The sequence below is a fragment of the Pimephales promelas genome, chromosome 23 (genome assembly GCF_988280905.1).
Source record: "Pimephales promelas chromosome 23, fPimPro1.hap1.1, whole genome shotgun sequence".
Classification (NCBI taxonomy): Eukaryota; Metazoa; Chordata; class Actinopteri; order Cypriniformes; family Leuciscidae; genus Pimephales; species Pimephales promelas.
In genome coordinates, this window is record NC_142791.1 from 20,676,962 (window position 1) to 20,698,319 (window position 21,358).

At 42.7% G+C, this 21,358-nt stretch overlaps 1 protein-coding gene across 3 annotated transcripts in view; it reads right to left on the reverse strand.

The window, feature by feature from the left end:
- Nucleotides 1–1,798: 1,798 nt before the first annotated feature.
- The window catches only part of bmp1b (bone morphogenetic protein 1b), a 117,031-nt gene continuing 97,471 nt past the window's right edge, over nucleotides 1,799–21,358 (reverse strand). For 2 of the 3 annotated variants that reach the window (XM_089126521.1, XM_089126519.1), the window contains 9 exons: nucleotides 17,262–17,457; nucleotides 17,058–17,183; nucleotides 8,132–8,295; nucleotides 7,239–7,419; nucleotides 6,782–6,907; nucleotides 3,983–4,110; nucleotides 3,648–3,861; nucleotides 3,319–3,569; nucleotides 1,799–3,242 (listed from right to left, as the gene is read on the reverse strand). In XM_089126521.1, the coding sequence (XP_088982647.1) occupies nucleotides 3,108–3,242; nucleotides 3,319–3,569; nucleotides 3,648–3,861; nucleotides 3,983–4,110; nucleotides 6,782–6,907; nucleotides 7,239–7,419; nucleotides 8,132–8,295; nucleotides 17,058–17,183; nucleotides 17,262–17,457 (1,521 nt within the window). In that variant the 3' untranslated portion in view covers nucleotides 1,799–3,107. The remainder of the gene's footprint in view (nucleotides 3,243–3,318; nucleotides 3,570–3,647; nucleotides 3,862–3,982; nucleotides 4,111–6,781; nucleotides 6,908–7,238; nucleotides 7,420–8,131; nucleotides 8,296–17,057; nucleotides 17,184–17,261; nucleotides 17,458–21,358) is intronic. The other variant, XM_089126520.1, reaches the window with a different exon arrangement.

Below are 21,358 nucleotides of genomic sequence, written 5' to 3' on the forward strand. Positions count from 1 at the left end.
CCCATTATTATTCAATATTATGATTAATGATATATTCTCAAATATTGATCAGAAAATTGGGAAATCCTTGTATGCTGATGATGGAGCATTGTGGTTTAGAGGCCGTAATGAATCCTATGTTACATCAAAAATGCAAGATGCAATTAAGGAAGTTGAAAAATGGACTAATAAATGGGGATTTAAATTATCAGTGTCTAAAACACAAGTAATATGTTTTTCAAAAAAGAACAAGATCTCACCTGTATCATTAAAATTGTATGATCAGCCTCTTGAGCAAGTGAAGGTTATAAGATTTCTTGGGATGTGGTTTGATGAAAAATTGACATGGAAGATTCATTTGGAAAAAATGATTAATAAATGTAAAAAGATTGTTAATATCCTACGATGTCTATCAGGACAAACATGGGGAGCAAGCAGGGCATCGTTACTAAATATATATTGGGCACTAATGAGATCTGTCTTTGATTATGGGTGTATAGCATATATGTCATCAGCAGAATCTAATGTTAAAGCATTGGATGTCATGCAAGCTCAGGCTTTAAGGATATGTAGTGGATCTTTTAAAACTTCCCCAGTGTCTTCTATGCAAGTCGAAATGGGTGAGATGCCTTTGAGCATCAGAAGGATACAACTGATGTTGGCATACTGGGTTAATGTGAGGGGACAAGTTGACAGCCACCCAGCTAAAGCTATCTTAAAAGAATGCTGGGAACACAGTAAGTCCAATTACAGAAGTTTTGGGTGGATTGGTGATGTGAAAGCTGAGAATATAGGGTTATGTAAGTTACAGTACTGTTCAACGGTTTCAATCCCTCCTATTCCTCCATGGTTTTTCTCTATACCAGATGTAGATTTAGGCGTTCATAAGGAGATCAAAAATAAAGCAAAGGAAGTAGTAGTGAAGGATATTGTTAAGAGGTATTTGGAAATGCATTATTTTGGATATACATATATATTTACAGATGGATCCAAGGATCCAAAGACAGGACATGCTGGATCAGCAGTATTTATTCCAAACAGTGGGGTTAAATGTCAAGAAAGAATAACAGATAATTTATCAGCATACACAACAGAACTGGTTGCAATTTTGCTGGCCCTGGAAGTGGTAGAGGGAAATGAGTTAAATAATTCAGTGATTATATCTGATAGTTACTCAGCTTTAGAAAGCATTAAATCTGGGAAATCCATAAGAAATGATATAATTCATAAAATTTGGATGATTTTACATAAGTTAAATGCAAAGGATTTAAAAGTCAGGTTTCTCTGGGTACCTGCACATGTTGGAGTGAAAGGGAATGAAGAGGTTGATAAACTTGCAAAACAAACACTGAAACATAATAGAATATTACAAGTTCCATATAGCAAAACTGAAGCTAAAATATTAATTAAAGCTTATGCAAGATCAAAATGGCAGGAGTATTGGGTGGATCATGATAAAGGGAGACATTTATATAATATACAACCAGAAGTGGGTATAGGAAGAATAGAGAGTAGGAGTAGAAGAGAGGAAAGTATAATAACACGGTTAAGAATAGGACACACAGGGCTTAATTCGTCATTGAAACTAATAGGGAAACATCCAACAGGGAAATGCCAGCATTGTACTCATTTAGAAACTGTGGAGCATATTTTATTTCAGTGCACAAAGTACAGTGAAGAAAGAAACCAGCTTTTTCAATCTCTTGGAATGGTCAATCAGAATTTCACAATGCAAGGTTTATTAGGGAAAACATCCAGCAACAATTATCACTTTGTTATTAAGTTTCTGAGAGATACAGACTTGGCAAAAAGGATATAATTTTTTTTTTTTTTTTTTTTTTTTTTAATTAAAGTTCCAATATCTCCTGATTCACACTCCAGCCCAGTCGGTGGCGGTAAATGCACCGTTAAGTTGGTTTGCCAACCGCCAAAAAACAAAAAGAAGAAGAAGAAGATTTTAAAGGCAGATTAACAGGTCTTTGAGGGTCATAATTCTAGCTGATAGACAGGTGTTCAAATATTTATTTGTTGCTGTAAAATACAAATAAATAGTTAAAAAATCATATATTGTTATTTCAGGATTTTCTTTTTTAGATTATGTCTCTCACAGTGGACATGCACCTACAATTTCAGACCCCTCCATGATATCTAAGTGGGAGAACTTTCAAAATAGCAGGGTGTTCAAATACTTATTTTCCTCACTGTAGCTAAAAACTTAGCCTAGTAGCCTAGTTTCAAAAGATCATGATTCCTATAGTATTCACTGATTATCCTTGATCATTTTATACACAAAGGCAAAAGCAATAAAAACCTTTAGTCATCTCAAATTGTTTATTAGTCACATTAACATTGTCTTACAGTTCATTGGTTCAAATGGACAAGTTCAAATGCCAAACAATTTAAGTCTAAGGGAAGGCTCTCAAGCTGATGTTGCTGAATCTGGATCCTTCTTCATTGTTGCTTAACTTTATTCCTTGCAACTTGTGAGTGGGTAAAGTTGCACTAGATCTATTTCTACTAATATATTTTTAAGTTTAGAAGTCTGGATAATCATGTACAACTCTATTGTAAGGAATAGTGCTAGTATTTTTTTTTTTTTTTTTTTTTTTTTTTACAAAAAATATAATCCTTGTAAGTATGACTGAATGATATTTTATACATTTCCAAACACAAATTACCCAGGTGTGTGACAATAAAAAAATGTTGATTTTATTTTAAAAATAAAAGAAACATCTAAAAGCATTTAAGATTCTAGCCTTCACGGATTGGAGTAGATCTCTGGGAGGCTAAAGTGCATCAGGGACATTTTGAAACCAATTCATCCTTCCTCATTGTGACTTGTATCATTGACCTGACTGTAGTCAACAAAGCTCTTCATACTAATAATATCTGCCAGTCTGATGTTCCATTTCCTATAGTCTTCAATGGATTCTTTGAAGTACAACAAAAAAAATGTTGAAATGTCCCTACATCAGATTGTCATCTCTGCTTTTTATAGCTGAAAGGCTACATATGGGGATGGCACAATTAGGACTTCCTCTTTGCATTCTGGAGGGGAGGGAGCAAGAGGCCTCGGGTACGTGGCTTCAACAATACAGGTGCACAGGAGCTCTTCTGTCATGAAGAACTTACTTACTAGAGTGCAGGGTGTCCTGGAACTTGGTGTTTGTGTACCGAACATGGAAACCTTTCTTGTTGATGGTGTCGTCCGAGTGAAATTTGATGACAATGGCATCACCAGCTGAATAGATCTCCTCTGGTGGCTATAAAGAATAGAATTGAGACATAAATGTATAGATGTGTGTGATTATGCTGGCTTAACAAAAATCTCAAGCTTACCCCAGACCCACAGTAGCGTCCCAGCCTGGGCGCTTTGACATCAGCGCCATCAAACAGCTCCATGTAATCATAGCCACAGTCAGCTTCCTCCTCAATCTCAAAGGTGTGGAAGATAAGCTCCACCCCATAGCCCTTCTCCGCTGAGATCATCCACTGGCAGTCTGAAGCTCCAGGATAGTTGTTATCACCAAACTGAGCGTGGGAATACAGATCCTTGGTCTTTATCTCCGCCTTCAGACTACCGCCACACTCTGAGAAAAAGGACGATTATCAGTAGCCAAAATCAAACGTTCATGGAGAACCTCAGGACCACTCAGAGAAAGAAATACCTGCTGAATGAGAGACCTTAAAACCCCTTTTCTGTACTGAGTTATCCGAGGAGAACTGCAGGAACATAGTGTTACCACTGGAAATGACCGGTGATGGCTTTTTGCCCCCACAAAAGCGTCCTAAACTGGTCGCTCTGCCATTTTGGCCATCATATATCTCCAAGTGGTCGTATGTACACTCCTGATGAGCCTCCATATCAATCTCTTCAAAAGCCTATGGAAGATAATACAATTTGGATTAATCACCACACAAACTGAGCTGCTGGAATGGTTTACTAGTCTATACTGTATCTTTAACCACTCATTTTGTCAGGCCAATTGATGCATGCAAGTACAAGTTTAATGCGGTGGCCTGGGGTGGTGGATAGGGTCCACGTGCAGGCCTTCTTGCTGGGGTATTTATCAGGCCAGTTTGGACTTGTGATGATACCGGACACACTGGTAATTTCTTGATCACACCCCACTAAAAACACAAAACCCGGACATGATTATTGTGAATCCTCAACGAAGGAAAGGATGCATAGAAAATATTCTCTATAAGCTTAATGAAATTTCCTCTTGTTTGAATAGTTGTAAGTACTGAAAAATGTAGTTAGCAACATAATCGGTTACATTAAACATTTTTGGTAATATAATCACACCACTCTTTGATAGTGTTACTGATATTAATTATATGCATGTTTATATATATATATATATATATATATATATATATATATACAGTACTATGCAGAAGTCTTAGGCACACTAGTATTTTCAAAGAAATGGTTTTAAGCCAGTTATTTATATATTTTGTTGTAGTGTCTCAGTAGGAAATATTTCCAGATATTAATTGTGCCATTAATTGTTATAATCCAGTGAAATTTTTGAATGCACAAGGATTCTGACAACAGCCAATGCTCCACACGGAGTTCGGATCTCACTATCATCGAGTGCATCTGAAATTATATCAAGAAACAGAAAAAACAGAGACTAGAAGACCAGAAGAACTGCAGCAACGTTTCCAAAGACGCTTGAAAAAAACAGCAAAACTAAAAACTATGTGCAATACCTGGACAAAAGCTGTTTTAAACGTAAAGGGTACAAAACACCTATTGATTTGATTTAGTAACAGTTAATAATAGTTAACTAATAAAAGTGAATTGATAACTAAAATCTATTTATGATTATGACATTATTTTTGAAAACATTCTCATTTACAGCATTTTTACACAAGTGCTTTTTCACAGTACTGTAGCTTTGCAGGCAGGCAGGCAGGCACTACCTTCGAGACGTTGCTGCAGTTCTTCTGGTCTTAGTCTCTGTTTTTTCTGTTTCTTCATATAATTTCAGATGCACTCGATAATGGTGAGATCCGACCTCCATGTGGAGCATTGGCTGTCGTCAGAATCCTTGTGCGTTTTTTGAGACACTACAACACAATATATAAATAACTGGCTTAAAACCATTTCTTTGAGGCGAAAATACTAGTGTGCCTAAGACTTCTGCACAGTACTGTATATATATATATACTGTGTATATATATATATATACACACACACATACATTCAGCACTTGTGGGTAATTTGGTAGAATGAAATGTCATAATTCCTTTATATCCGAGGGAATCGCGTGTGACGCTGATATCTGTCTCTTATTAGCAATCGCGACCTGCTTCATACCAGAGTCATGTTAAAAAACATGAATGTTTTGACTCATCTATAAACATTATTAGATCCATCAGACAGCAATTCCCATCTTTATGCTCATCACTGCGTCATCAACCTACGCCTTTGTTATTGTAATGCTACGTTCACACCGGACGCGAAATTCGCACCTGACGCGTCTAGTTTGACGCTTGACCACTAGTGTCAATTCGCGTGTCAAGAGCGAAACTGGCGCGCGTAAAGTTTGAAGCGAAATTTACGTGACGCGCGTCAGAATCAAAATCCGTTGGCGGTCATTGTTTTTATGTCGACTGAGCACTGCCACACACAGTTCAGGGTTACCGCTCTGTATTTACTCTGGATAGCAGAACAGCGGCGTGGGGATCATCGTCGCCGTATATTTGTGTCCACCGGACCCTTCGGAGCCGAACCGTTTGGTGAGTTTCACCATTTGCTCGCTCCAGGAGCTGCGCTGGATGACGGCCGCTGTCAGCGGTACTTCCGCCTGTCACGCGCCCAGTTTGATGACCTGTTGTCCCGCATCTGAGCGAGGATCACCCTCGCCCTCATCCATCTAATCTAGCTGTCATTTATTTTTGTTTTGATAATAAATAGAGCCAGCCTTCAAAAGTTATTAACCTGTCCTGTGATTTTTTTCTCTCTCTCACGTCCAGACACGAATTTATGCACATATGTTGATTGTCTTTACAACATAATAGCCTACTATTTCTAGATATGGAATGAATAACATTCAATACAAAATGAACATGTCTCCATATAGAAATAATGTTTTAAGTGATGAAACATTTGCTTTGTTGTGCATAATCCCACCATGCATTTAGTCATATTAACAAAATAATTTATTGAAGCATCCAGACACTTCACCACGTGAGCAAGCAGCTAGGCTCCTGATTGGTTAACGCGGCGCGAATTCACGCCAAAGTTCAGATTTTTCAACTCGGGCGGCAGACGCGAATTCGCGTCAAACGCGTGAATGCACAACGCTCAATTCGCGCCATTCGCGCCAACTTGACGCGCAAATGAGGCGTATTCGCGTCTTCCGCGTCGCGCTCCACGCCTCATTCGCGCCGCAGGAATTTTTCACGCGCGTAAAGCGTCTTTGCATTGACTTAACATTGAAATCATTCGCGCCTGACGCCCTATTTGCGTCCGGTGTGAACGTAGCATAAGAGGTTAGCGACTCCTAGCGGCGAAAAAAAAAGACATATTGTAGCTTTAAGTTGTAATTGTAACTTCAGGTTTAAAGAGTTTACAAAAAGCAAATGGAAATGTGTTTGCTTTTTTGTGTACTCAGGGCAGCCCTGGAACAATAAGGAAACAGCCCTTCGCAAAAAACATTAATCTCTGCATCTGTAGGAGTTCAAAAAGAATAGAGCTTTGAAATCTTCAAGACTTAATTTTTTCCAATTTAGGCCAAATGAATGCCTCTAATTCAAGAATGATTGATAACGTGATCTAAAGACGAACCTTCTTTGCAGTCATGTTTATTGGTGTGCAACACAAAGCCGCTGCGACACTGACAGCTGTAGCTCCCAAACGTGTTAACACACTCATGCTGGCAACCTCCATTCTCCCTAGAACACTCATCCATGTCTGCCAGAGAAAAAGAGCAACTGTAGTTTTTTCTGTAGTTTGTTGATTGACAACAATACGACCAATTATATAAATGACAGTGAAAGACGAGTCTACAACATTCTTGGAGGCTTTTAAAGGAAACTTGACAGTTCCTGACAGTAAGTACATTACTGTAAATGTATGTATTTACAAACTGAAGGACAGCTTGACATAAATTCTGGGTTAAGTGCAAGAACCTTCAGAAAGTATTCTTTAAAAGAGTCAGAAAAGAAAGTCAAGAATGTCTGAAACTCATTTATATTGTTCGTTAGCTGACAAGACAAACGCAAATTTCAGTTATCATGCTCACCAGAAAAGAACTGAGCTTTGAAGCCTCTCTTGGACACAGTGTTGTCTGATTTGAACTCGACACGCATACTGTTGAGCTGGGACGTGATCGCTTCCGGTTTCTCTGTGCCACAGAACTTCCCATGAAGCTTGGCGTCAGTGGACAAACCACTGTGTACCTCAATATAATCATATTTACAAACCTGTAAACAGACAGACAACCAATGAATAGATTTCACTTTTTCTTTTTTTTGTTTTGCTCAAAATGAACATATAAATAAACAAATAGTTAGTAGATAATCAATCCTTCTTCCAAAACATCTTATTGTCTTACCCTGATTCATGGTAAGCATATTAAACATGTTAATACTTTAGACCTATCAGGATGGTTATCGCTAGAAATTGCATACATACGCCACATTTGCCCGAGAGTGTCTCGTCCAGGGCTGACCCCTAATATCGGGCAGCAAATTCAAACATGTAAGTAGTAGCAACTTTACATAACTCTTAACGTTAACCTAGATAAATGTGTATGATTATTAGGCTTTAGAGTGTGGAAGCTATAGTATAGCGTAGGATGACCATATTTTGATTACCGGAAACCAAAAAAAAAAAAAAAAAATGCAGACAGGGAAAGAGTTAATAAATAATTAAAATGTCTCCTTGCTATTTTTTTAAAAACACATCCATAATCAATACTTTTGCTGGTGCTCCGAGTGCAGAATAGGCTATATATTTGGCCTAGTATATATATATATTTATATTTAAATTAGTATAAACACGTAATTAGTTGACTAATGGCTTAAATAAACAACTACTAATTAACTAGAAAAATCTTAAGTCGGGGGTAGTAGCCCTAGTCTCGTCATATCTGTAAATACAGAAAAGTTACATCAAAGTCAAAAGTCAACTTACATCGTTCCCCTCGGTCTCAAAAGTGTCAAAAAGCAACGTGATGCGGTACTGCACAGGTGCTATGAGCTGCCACACACAGTTCTTATTGGGCGGGTATTCCTGCGGCCATCCTGGACTATTGAAGGAGCCATTGAGTTTAGAGATGAATCCTCCACAGGCTGCTGCTGGGATCAGATACAGAAATCATTATTATATTGGCTTGATTGACTTTGAGGCAAGCCAACTTGCAAAGAGATTCACGTGATCCAGAATGTTAAACACAAATATTCTGACTAGCCAAACAAGCATGCCTTTGAAGGCTTTCAGGAAAAAAAAATCCTGCTTTCAAGAACTCAATTATAATTATTTTTCCATTGCCAGAAACATCAAAGCTGGTCAAAGATCTAAAGCAACCTCAATGTAAGCATCAGTAAACCACTTGTATGATATACATTATGGCTTATTAATAGTCCATGTGTTAAAAAAATATATACTACCTCACGGTTGTGTCGATCACATTTACACACTGCCTCCGAAACGTTTGTCCGTCATAAAAAAAATCAGATTGAGTTAAATTTCCTGTGTTTTTCGCATTTTGAGAGGTGTTTTGACAATTTAGAGCCACCGAATGACGAATTCGAAAAAAAGAAATTCTCGGACTCATCTGATCACTTGGAAAAGTAACAGCAGTTTTCAAGCCCCATGATTTCTCCTATTCACACCACTTCAGTTAGACATGTTCTAATTTTACAGTACAATGACTGCATTTAATATCTGACAAACAGATATAATGAAAAGTAGGTTACCACTCCGAAAACCCTCAAAGCCTGATTGAAGAGCAGTGATTGAAATGGTCCATTTTACCTGGAATATAATTTCCACACTGGTTTTCCTGATCAGTTATGGCTATTTGTTAAAAGGGAACCACTTTAGGCCTGATTTCACAGTCCATTTAGAAAGGCTTTTTCTATTTACAAAGGCTGAGAATAACAGGTAGAACCAGCACATTGAGACATTTTTGAGCATGTATGTAACCCAACCCCCTAAACCTAAACCTAACCATTTGTAGACCAGGTTTTTGTTGGTCAATGGCGCAGTCTATTTCAGTTGCCTCAAAATAGCAATGCACCAACAATGCCCCTGAACACACCTCGTTTTCAGAGCAGCGCACTCATGGGTGAACAAATGGGCATTTGCTATTTAAAAAATTTAGCACAGGATGTGGATATAATAACTGCGTCGGGCTGAAACTAGCAAAAAAACACTTTTAGATTATCCTATTCAAATCAATGTGATAAACAGTAATTGGAATCAGTAACTCACTACAATTTGTAAGTAATCTATCAAGCACTGTTTGATATTTAGAAGAAACGTCTCGGTTACGGATATAACACTCGTTCCCTGAGTAGGGAACGGAGACGTTACGTCGGAATGACGGAGAATGGGGGTTTCGCATAGAAAGCCAATCCTCTTCGAGTATTTAAAAACGAGCCAATGGCATGAAATGCCTTGGGGCTGCGGAATTTGCATAGTGTAACTCCGCCCCACCCCGTGGGTCTAAAAGGAGGAAGTGAACGCAACCGCAGTATGTCTTCGCTGAGGAGCCGAGACTGAACTCAGGCGTCTACCCAGCGGTACAGCAGAAGTGGCAAGGAGACGTAACGTCTCCGTTCCCTACTCAGGGAACGAGGGTTACATCCGTAACCGAGACGTTCCCTTTCGTAGTCACTCCGAGTTACGTCGGAATGACGGAGAATGGGGGTCTGTGCCATCACGCCATCTTACAGCTGTCTTCCAGTGCCCTGCGAAAGTCTGGACTCCTAAACTTACCTTATAACCAGGAGTTACTAATTTAACACCAAGGAATACCAAGGTACACTGGGAAGCATAACCCGGGAGGGACATGCAACCAAATGCTTACCGTAGGGAGGACTTAAGAATACACATATGGCCGTGTTAGGGACTACATATGGAGATCACTGGAGCACCAACCTACGGGTGGCTAAAAACTTAGCTCCAGGTGTGGCAGATGGCTTGCACGCTTTGTCAACGGAGAATGCGTGCAGGTCCCTTACCCTCTTCATGGAGGCCAATGCAACCAAGAGTGCTGTCTACATAGGACAGGACAAAAACTCTACCGATTGAAAAGGCTCCAGGTGAGGCCTCTGCAGAGCACTTAGATCTACCGAGAGGTCCCAGAGGGCACGAGGGGAGGGTGAGGCGGATTTAGCCTCCCCGCTCCCCTCAGGAACCTGATGACCAGGTCATGCTTTCCCATAGACTTACCTTTCACTGCATCATGAGACGCGGCAATGGCCGCGACGTAAACCTTAAGGGTGGAGGGCGACAGCCTACGCTCCAACCCCTCTTGCAGGAAGGAAAGCACGACACCGATCGAACATCTCCGGGGGTCTTCTTACGGGAAGAGCACCAGTTGACGAAGAGGTTCCACCTTGACGCACAGAGGCGTCTCATGGACGACGCTCTAGCGGAAGTGATGGTTGCCGCCACCGCAGGAAGCAGCGAACTCAACCTGCCTCATCCCGTCCAGGGGCCACATTTTGGTGTAGGCTCCAGAGCTCGGGACGAGGGTGCCACAGGATGCCCCGTCTCTGAGAGTGTCCTCAGAGGAAGGCCAAGGAGGTGCTGTCGCGAGGAGCATCAGTTCGGAGAACCACGTCTTGGTGGGCCAGTAAGGGCTACCAACAAGACCTGCTCCTCGTCCTCCTTGATCTTGCACAACACCCGTGCAAGAAGGCTCACAGGGGAAAACGCATACTTGCGTGGCCCCGCGGCCAGCTCTGCGCCAGTGCATCTGTGCCGAGCGTGCCCTCGGACAGGGAATAAAACTGGGCGCAGTGGGATGAGTCCCGAGAGGCGAACAGGTCTATCTGTTCCTCCCCGAACTGGTCCCAAATCAGCTGGACCGTCTGGGGATGGAGTCGCCATTTGCCGGAGATAGGGTGGACCCGTGACAGCTTGTCGGCCGTCAGGTTCCGGTCTCCTGGAATGTACACCATGAAGGGACCTCAGGTGCTTCTGACTCCATAGAAGGAGGAACCCGGAACCCGCGGCTGTCCAGGAACCCGCGGCTGCATGCCCATTGCACATGGCACCCCAACCCGTGGTAGAGGCATCCGTGGAGACAACGACATGCCTGGAAACTCGCAGCAGAGGGACACCGGCCCGTAAAAAGCTGAGGTTCGACCACGGGAAGAAGGTCTGGCGGCACGCTGGAGTCACTGGAACTCGGAGCGAGCCGCGATGCCATGCCCACCTCGGGACTCGATCGCGAAGCCACAGCTGAAGCGGTCTCATATGAAGCAATTCGAGCGGCGTTGCCGTGGCTGCAGATGCCATATGCCCCAGGAGCCTCTGAAAAAATTTCAGTAGAACCGCACTCTTGCCTTCGAACTGTCGAAGACAAGTCAGCAGTGAGTGCGCGCGCTCGTTCGTGAGCTGCGCGGACATGGCGACCGAGTCTATCTCCATACCGAGAAAAGAGATCCTCTGCACGGGGCAAATTTTGCTCTTCTTCCCGGTTGACCCGAAGGCCCAGACGGGCTAGGTGCTGGAGCACCAGGTCTCTGTGTTCGCAACCTTTTCTCGAGAGTGTGCTAGGATCAGCCAATCGTCGAGATAATACAGGATGCGAACCCCGTGTTCGCGAAGGGGATCAAGGGCTGCCTCGACGATCTTCGTAAAGACGCGAGGGGACAGAGCTAACCCAAATGGGAGAACCGCGTACTGATATTCCTGGCCCTCGAAAGCAAACCGAAAAAACGATCTGTGTCGAGGCAAGATGGAGACATGAAAGTACGCGTCCTTCAGGTCTATCGCTGCAAACCAATCCTGAGGCCGGACGCATTCGAAAATGCGTTTGGCTGTGAGCATTTTGAACGGCACTCGATGAAGAGTACGGCTCAAAATGCGCAGATCCAGGATCGGTTTTAACCCACCGGTCTTCTTGGGGACGATGAAGTAGGGGCTGTAACCCTGACCTCATCTCGGCTGGAGGGACCGTCTCGATTGCACCCTTCGCCAGCAGGGTCGCAATTTCCGCTCTCATGACTGGGGCATAGCCACCGATCACTGTGAAGCGAACTCCCCTGAAACGGGGAGGAGACTGTGCGAACTGAATCATGTAGCCGAATCTGATCGTTCTGATGACCCAGCGGGACAGGCCGGGGAGCTCTAGCCAGGCTCCCAGGAACTGAACCAGCGGGGTCATGCGAACCACAGACGTCCCCCCGGAGGGGCAGCGAGGTGGGGAGACCGGCATGCGCACAGGAGTTACCCCGTGCGGGTGCACAGTCGAGCCCCGTTCAATGACAGAAGAGACCAGGGAAGGACCAGCGTTCCAAGGGGGTCTGTTCTGCCGGGGGTCTGGCGATAGAGGGGGAGGGGAGTGGTGTAGTCAAGGGACGACACATGATCCCTTCCGCACCCTCAGAGACAGAGAGGAATGAGTGGGGCGACGCGCTGTGACATCGTGCGCACTCATGAGTCTTTCTTCAACCAACTCAGGGTGCTGCCCACTCGTGGGTGAGCAGCGGGGAGCTGGGAAAAAAAAAATTCTCCGCCGGCCCTCCACCGGGGGAAGGAGGGGCCCTGCTACCGCCTCCTGTGAAAAACCCTGACACTATCACTGAGCAGCCCATCTCAGGAACGCCGCTTCGCCTGGCGTTAGGAGGGCACGCGGCCTGAAGGGGCTGTGAAGCTCTCCTGCGGCCTCCTCCGCGACGCGATCCGGCTGAAGGCTGCTGCTGGGGCCGCGTGGGAGGGAAGGGAGCCGCAGGGGGACGTCCTCGGTGGCGAGGTCGGTGGCAGCTCGCCACTCGCTTGTTCATTCCCCCCCACGTGCATATCCCTGAGCAGCTTGGCTTGAAAAACAAATTGCTCATCGCATGCAGGGCGGAGGCTTCCTGTCCGCCGCTCTACAGGATCGCGCCGCCATAGACGACGAGAACCCACAGGCTTTGGATGGGCGCTTGGGAGTACCGCGGGAGGACGCGCTCTGTGGACACAGTTGCATCGCAACAGAACTCCACCGGGGGAATCCCAGCGTACCCACTGGCAACCGAGCCGTCGAGGGGAATAAAAGGCGGGGGAAACTGACGAACGCTCTCGGGAGGTCAAAGGAGCCTTCCAAGTGCGTGTCAGTTCCACATGCAGCTCGGGAAAAAAAGGGAATTGGGGTCGGCTGTGGCCGTGAGGCGGCAGCCTTGCCCAAAAAACAATTATCCATCCGCGAGAGATCGGGACAGGGCGGAGTTCCACTCCAGCCCGATACTCACGGTGGCCCGAGATAGCGGCTTGGGATCAGACACGGGCAACGCTGTCACTCCCAAGGGAGGCAACGCAGCCGTATCCTCACTTCCCGAGGAGTCAAGCCCGCCTTGTGATGCTGCGACCGACATCGCATCATCCTCTGGAGCGCCGAACGAAACAGACGGTACCTGTGAAGAGGCAGACGCCTGAATCGATTCGCCGCTCGCTGGCTCTAACACTGGAGCGGTGGGTGTTTGTTCCACACAGTCACCGTCAAATCACCCTGTCCGCGAGTCGAAGAGCTTCCTTTTTTAAGAAGCAGAACGAGTAGCGGACACGGGGACTCTCACTTTTATCAGATCATTGATTGATTGGTTGATTGATTGATTGAAAATGTATTAATCCCGGTAGGGAAACTGGTTTGCCACCAACCGTACAACCTTAAACACAGTACACAACTAACAGACAAATAAATAAATAAATATGCATTAAAAGAATGACCAAAACCTGATAAGACACATCTACAAGAAATATTCAATTACACAGTGCAAAAATAATCAAACACTAACTCTATTAAAGGCCTGGATGTCACTCAATAATTAACAATGTTCATTAAAATATCTGACTGCTGCTGGGACAAAAGATCTTCTCATCCGCTCACTAGAACACCGAGGCAGAACCAATCGCTTACTAAAAGAGCTTCTGAGTCCCCTAAACAAATTGTGTAGTGGATGGCCTTCAAAAAGCAGGACAGTTTTCAATTTTGAATGCATCCTCTTCTCCACAGTAACCTCCAATGCATCTGGGTAAAGACCAATAACTGAACCAGCTCTCTTGATCAGTTTATTTATCCTATTTTTGTCCTCAACAGATATACTTCCCCCCCAGCAAAGTACAGCATAAAAAAGAACACTAGCTAAAATCCCTTGATAAAAAACATTTAAGAGTTTTGTGCTGATATTAAATGATCTTAGTTTTCTCAAAAAGAACAGTCTCGACTGAGCCTTCTACATCACAACACTAGTGTTCTCTTTCCAGTTTAGTTTTTCATCCAAATGAACGCCCAAAAATTTATATGACTGCACAATCTCGATCTCTTCACCATCAATTCTAACTGGGAGGACCTTCTCTTTTTTCTTTCTGAAGTCAATCACAAGTTCGTCTTCCCAATGTTCAGTTTCAGAAAGTTTGAATCACACCAGTTATAAAAAGACTGAACTTCCATTCGGTAAGCAAGATCATCACCCTTATTAAGTAGACCTACTAAAGCAGTGTCATCAGAGAATTTTTGTATCCAGCAGGATGGCTGACTATGCCTATAATCAGCAGTATAAAGTGAAAATAAAAAGGCGAATAAAACTGTACCCTGAGGTGCTCCTGTATTAGTTAAAATGGTATTAGAATGTTTGTTACCCATCCTAACAAACTGTGGTCGTGCTAGAAGGTTAGAAGGCTAGGATCCAGGCAATGGTTGTTTTATGCAACTTAAAATTAATTAATTTATTAACTAAAATATGTGGCTGTATAGCGTTAAAAGCACTCGAAAAATCAAAAAACATGATCCTAACGGAACTGGCAGTAGTTTCAAGATGACTATAAATATTGTGAAGCATGAATAGCAGTGCATCATCTACCCCCACACCCTTCCTATAAGCAAATTGCAAAGGATCCTGAAAGGCAGACACATGCCTATTCAGATGATCCAGTACAACCCTCTCAAAACATCTCATAATCTGCGAAGTCAAAGCTATAGGCCTCAGATTAGAAAGATTGTTAGACACCTTAGCTTTTTTGGGAATAGGGACAAGACAGGATGTTTTCCACTTAACTGGGATTTTGGCAAAAGACAGAGACAGAGAAAACAATAAATGAAAAACAGAGCACAACTGGTCAGCACACACTTTTAGGGTACGTGGATGAACACCATCAGGACCTACTGCTTTATTTGGTTTAATACGCCGTAAGTGCTGACGAACCTCTTCAGTGCTAAGAAGATCAGCTGGACTACAGTCCTCAGAGCTGTACTGCCTAAGATTAGAACGGGCATTCTCATGTAGTAAAGAAAAGTCTAATTCATCAAACCTTGCAAAAAAGGTATTGACATCGTTAGCCTGTAAACCCAAATTACATAAACTGGGTTTACTGGTCCCATATCCAGTAATAGATTTCATACCATTCCATAGTCCTCTTGTATTACTACAGGACATATTTCCTTCTACCTTTTCCTTATACTTTAATTTGCCCTGTTTAATAATAACTTTCAACTCTCTTTGAGCATTTTTAATTCTTTCCTTATCACCACTGTAGAAAGCAGCTTTCTTCTTATTTATAGCAGCCTTAACTTCTCTAGTGACCCAAGGTTTATTATTGGGAAAATTTTTGATTAATTTTCAAGGGATTATAGACTCAACACAATAATTAATATAACAAGTCACTTTGTCAGAAATACTGTCCAAATCACTGTCTCCATCAAAAAATACAGTCCAATCTGTGCAATCAAAGCACCCTCTTAATGTCTCACAGGCATCCTCTGTCCAGATGCGCACAGTCTTTGTCGTTGTCGGCTGTTTCCGCATCACCGGAGTATATTTAGACATCAAGGTTATCAAGTTATGATCCGATTTACCTAGCGGAGGGAGTACTTTGGCAACATAGCCATCCTTAACGTTCGTATAAAACAGGTCAATAGTTTTGTCACTCCTTGTAGGACACGTCACCATTTGCTTAAGAGACGGCAGAGAGGTTGAGAGAGAGCTGTGGTTAAAATCCCCATTTATGATAACCAGTGCGTCTGGAGAGGACCGCTGTAAGTCGTAATTTTCGAAATAGTGTCAGTAGCGCATTTCCCATTACCCGATGGGGGTATATACACCACCAAGACAATAACATGGGAAAACTCCCTTGGTAAATAGTAAGGTCGACAACTTACTGCTATAAGCTCAATGTTGTTGAGCTCAAGCTCATTGAGTCTAGATCGCAGTGTAGAGATGGTCATGTTCCCACAGAAGGAACATGAGACATCCACGAACGCTGCTGCTGCATGCTGAATGCCCATGAGCAGCGATCGTGACCATCAGAAGACGACATGAATCGACCGCACCCAGAAGAACACGGGCGAACCGTCTTTAAAAAGACGTGCCACGTGCAGCTCTTTCAATAGAGAGGAGGAAATTCACTCTTTCAGCGCTGAAGCGACCAGGGAGAAGCGCAAAGTCTGGCAGACCACTGCTCAGATCGCAGGCAATGCAGAATCTCGCTGGGTACCGCCGTCACACCAACACTGAAGAGGACGCTCGTCTGGAAGAGTTGTACTCAGAGAAACTGGCTTTAGAAGTGAAGAAGTCTCTTGGCTCCGAAGCGAAAACATACTGCGGTTGCGTTCACTTCCTCCTTTTATACCCACAGGGTGGGGCGGAGTTACGCTATGCAAATTCCGCAGCCCCACGGCATTTCATGCCATTGGCTCGTTTTTGAATACTCGAAGAGGATTGGCTTTCTATGCGAAACCCCCATTCTCCGTCATTCCGACGTAACTCGGAGTGACTACGAAAGGGAATGTAACTTCTGTTGACCAAGACTTCTGGTTAAATGTGAGGATCGTAGATAAAACTAGGGTATTCTGCATGGTTTTCAGCACATTGCTGTGCATTTTACATGAGCAGGTAATTGGAATCACCTGCACAGCTTCGGCGGTCCGGGGCGAGCTCGTAACCAGGGTTGCAGGCGCAGTGGTAGCTGCCCAGGGTGTTGACACAGCGCTGCTCACAATGACCTTTATCAGGCCTGGAACATTCGTCAATCTCTGCATTACAAGCAAAGTTCAAGGTCAGGAGGTCACAAAAGTAGGTAAAGAGGTCAATATGCAATTTAGGAGTGTCACCTTTAAAGAAATTAGCTGCAAATCCAGCTTTGTTCACAGAACCATCAGATACAAACTTCATCCACAGCTGGTTGGAACTGCTTTTGACATCATCTGGCTTTTCGTAGCCGCAGAAACGGCCCAGTAGAGGACTGCTCTCAGAATCACCGTCTCTCACTTCCAGGAAGTCATAAGCACAGTTGTCATGTTTCTCAGTCTGAGTGTGAAAGAGAAGCACATGAGAAAAGGATCATAATAGAAATGACCTGACATCTCTCTGTCAGAAAAGTCAATGAGGAACAACACAAGAATGCTTCAGACTGTCATACTGGTAATAAGAACTTGTGGTGCCATGACAACAAGCTCAAGCCTGAGTAAATAACAGACATTTCATGGATTTATGTTGTATTTTATACTCATCAATGACTTTAACATTTTATGACATTTCCCAGTCTAGCCTCCCCTCTCTCCCATCATTTACTGTTCTCTCTGTACTTTTCTCCATAATAACATTTGTGAAAAAGTGTACTTAATTGCCCTGAATGTGCTTGTATAGTGTACTTCAAATCTTAAAATATATAAAATACTTTGTTACAATTTTAACAATAGTGTGTTATTCGATATTACATGCAAAATTAATTTATTTTAAACATATTAAATTGCAACGTCATCATTACAACTTCAACTGTGAGAGACAAAATTAGAAAAAAAAAAATCCAGGAAATCTCATTGTAGGATTTTTAAAGAATTTATTTGTAAATTAGGGTGGAAAATAAGTATTTGGTCACCCACAAACCAGCAAGATTTCTGGCTCTCACAGACCTGTAACTTCTTCTTTAAGAAGCTCTTCTGTCCTCCACTCGTTACCTGTGTTATTGGCACCTGTTTGAACCCATTATCTGTATACACAAATCCGGCGAAACACGGAAGTAAAGCAGCGCCGCCATTATGGCGGGCCTGCTGCAGAAGTAGCGTGTTGTTCTTGTAAGCGGCTATAGCAGATGTTAGATGTTTTTATTTAGTTATTTTGTACGTATGTCCAGTGATGCCGGGAAGAGCGTGTTGTGTGGTTGGCTGTTTTAAAGGGACTCTGTGTAGGAATTACCCCCATCTAGTGGTTAAATAGTATTTTGCATTCAAACGAATTTTGCTCTCCAGCACCTCGCTTTTTCAAGTGCGTATTGCATCTACGGTTGCCGTTATGTACAAAAATGCTATGACAGGATGTCTTGTAGTAACACTTCATCAAGTTTTTCTCCAGGTGAACAGGTTTGTAACTTAAAAAAACCCCAGCAACTTATGTGTTAACTTATGTGTACAATTTATGTGTCTAGCTGTATAAATTAATTTTAATTCTCTGTACAATCTTATCCACATAGCAAAATCACAATTTTAGCTAATTGATAATTTATATAAAAAAAGAAAGCTATAGAAAATCTTACAGAGAGCAATATTTTCTTCAAAATTTTCTTACAATCATTATCTCTATATTCTTACTGAATTTATAGGTTATGTAAGGGTTAATGATCTGTGTTGTGCTACTTTCATGTTATCACTGTGAAGCTGCTTTGATACAATCTGTATTGTGAAAAGCGCTATATAAATAAATGTGACTTGACTTGACTTGACTTGACTTAATGCCCGACGAGGTGTCCATTGTCAGGTTTTAATGGACGACGGCGAGGCGTAAACCGGCCGACGCGCAGCGGAGGACGGTTGCCTCCGCCGAAGTCGATTAAAACCTGACAATGGACACCTCGGAGGGCATTAACCCGCTTATACCATGGTCACTTGCCAAATAAAACATTAGTTTATATTTTAATTAGGCTAAATCTAGTTTTTACAAATAATAACTTGCCTTGCCTGACTGTTTATTTAGCAACCGGAGATATAGTCCGCTTAGCTCGTATCCCTTCAGGTTCACAAATGCATTTTTTTTTTCATGAAACACAAAGGTAGGCATAGTTTTTTTTTTTTTTTTTAAATTACACATAAAACAATTAATCAAACAACAATAAAAAAAACAATTAGCTCTGAGCTCCGGCGATTTGCGCTTAACGTTATGGGCAATAAATTAATCAGATCAAAGAGAGGGTCATTTGCCTGCAGGCTCCTTAGGCTTGAAACGCTGTAACGTTCAGCCTTCTCCTGCCTTGGTTGTCTGGACAGCTGCGTAAAACTCCCGCAGGGTCTCATTCAGGGGTGCGTTTCCCGAAAGCATCGTTATCCAACTATAGTCGCAAGTTACGTCGTTACCAATAGAGTTCAATGGAACAGAGCAGCAGCGGTGTAATTTTCTCCGTTTTATTTACATTTTTTCTTTCTTCAGCAGCATACCAGTCGTCAAAGTTGCCATATTCTCCATAAATGTTAAAAGAAATAGCACGAAGTCGCTCATTGTTGTATTAGGCTATAATATCTTACGTTAGATGATAGAGCATGTGACTGCCTGTTGCTATGGTTACTCACAGCTGTTGTAGGCAGCGCATTTATTTATTAATTTCGAATGGTAAACAGGCAGTTTCACCAGAACTACTTTACTAGGTGTCCTCTATCACTTTTTAACGGACACCCTGCAGCCAATCAGAATCGAGTATTCACCCAGACCATGGTATAAAAAGAATTAACTTACAAACCTTGTTTTTAGCACCTTCCTTCACAATAGCTGCGAGTAAAGTAGTCAATAGCTGCTATTCATCAAAGACCTTGTTTAACTTTTTTACCTATAAATGTTATACTGTCTATATAATAAAGTACACAACCAAGCAATGACAAAAAAATTAAGTAAGACTGTAACATTGACTAACCTGTCGAGGAGAAAGCAGGCAACTTCAGCGTCTCTTCTGAAATCTTTCTGCTGCATTAGCTCTTTCCACGGTTGAAAACGCTATCCCGATATTTAAGGCCATTGCACACTGAGTACGAAATTTTCGTATGCGTATTTTCGTGTACGTCAGCCTAAAAATTCGTCACGCATAGAAACCTTGCACACCGAGTCCGTTGCGTATTTATTAAACCTTTGCGGGAAAAAAAACGCAAAAATACCAAATGGATTCGTCAAGCAGTGAGGATGATTTTTGCCCTCTCTCATATTGAAAAGAGAAGAAAGAGAAAATATTACGTCCATCCAATCCTGAAATTGCGCCGAGAGGAGTCGCCGAGTTGCAAATTTATCCTGAGCGATTCAAAATTTACCTCAGAATGTCAGTGGGACAGTTTGATGCTTTGCTAGCGATTCTGGAACCACATATTAAAAACAAGACCACCAATTTCCGTGAACCAATCGATTCTGAACGGAGACTGGCAGTGTGTCTGGTATGGACCAGGTATAGACACACGCACAAACACTCACACACCCGCGCGCGGCCCGGTGGAAGCGCTGGGCAGACAGAACAGCTAGGCTGTTATTGTGTATTGTGTATATTGTGCCCAAATAATACATTAGTTATCGAATAGACTGCTCAATCACACTTTATTTGATCCTAAATTTCAATCTGATTGAAAGGGGAGGTTTATTAATTTCATAATCCAATATAGAGAAGAGAACATAAACACTTGATCGAATTGAAAACCGAAACTGAAAGCACGGCGCATATGTTCAATGATTTGAGGACGAGCTCCCCCGGCCCTGAATTGTCAAAAGACCTCTCAAAATGCTGGCTCTGGATGCGAAAAACGCAGAAAATCGAACCCGATCCGAAAATTAATGGCCTTGTTTTTTGCAATCTCCGGTCACGTTTCCTTTTTCGTTCAAGTCTGGCCTTTTTTTGCGAGGAGGATGCATTCTCCTGTGACTCGGCATATGGTCCGCCATTACAAATAATAGAGCAAAAGAGCAATCAGCAATCATAGGAGTGCAATGCAGCCGTTTAAACTTGCAGGGAATGCGCCTCTCAATGTGACGTGATGATGGATCTGAGTCTGAACGAAAACGCGTTGTGGAAACGCGTTTGGCTGGTGGTACTTTTTGACCCTCTCTGCTATTATAGTTTTTCAAGATGGCGGAACGGACATGGAAGCCTCCGTGAACCTACCCGTCCCATGTACATAAAGATAATAAATTCTTCATTTACGAGGATAAGTCAGATAATTTGCAGAGGTATTTGTACACCATTGAG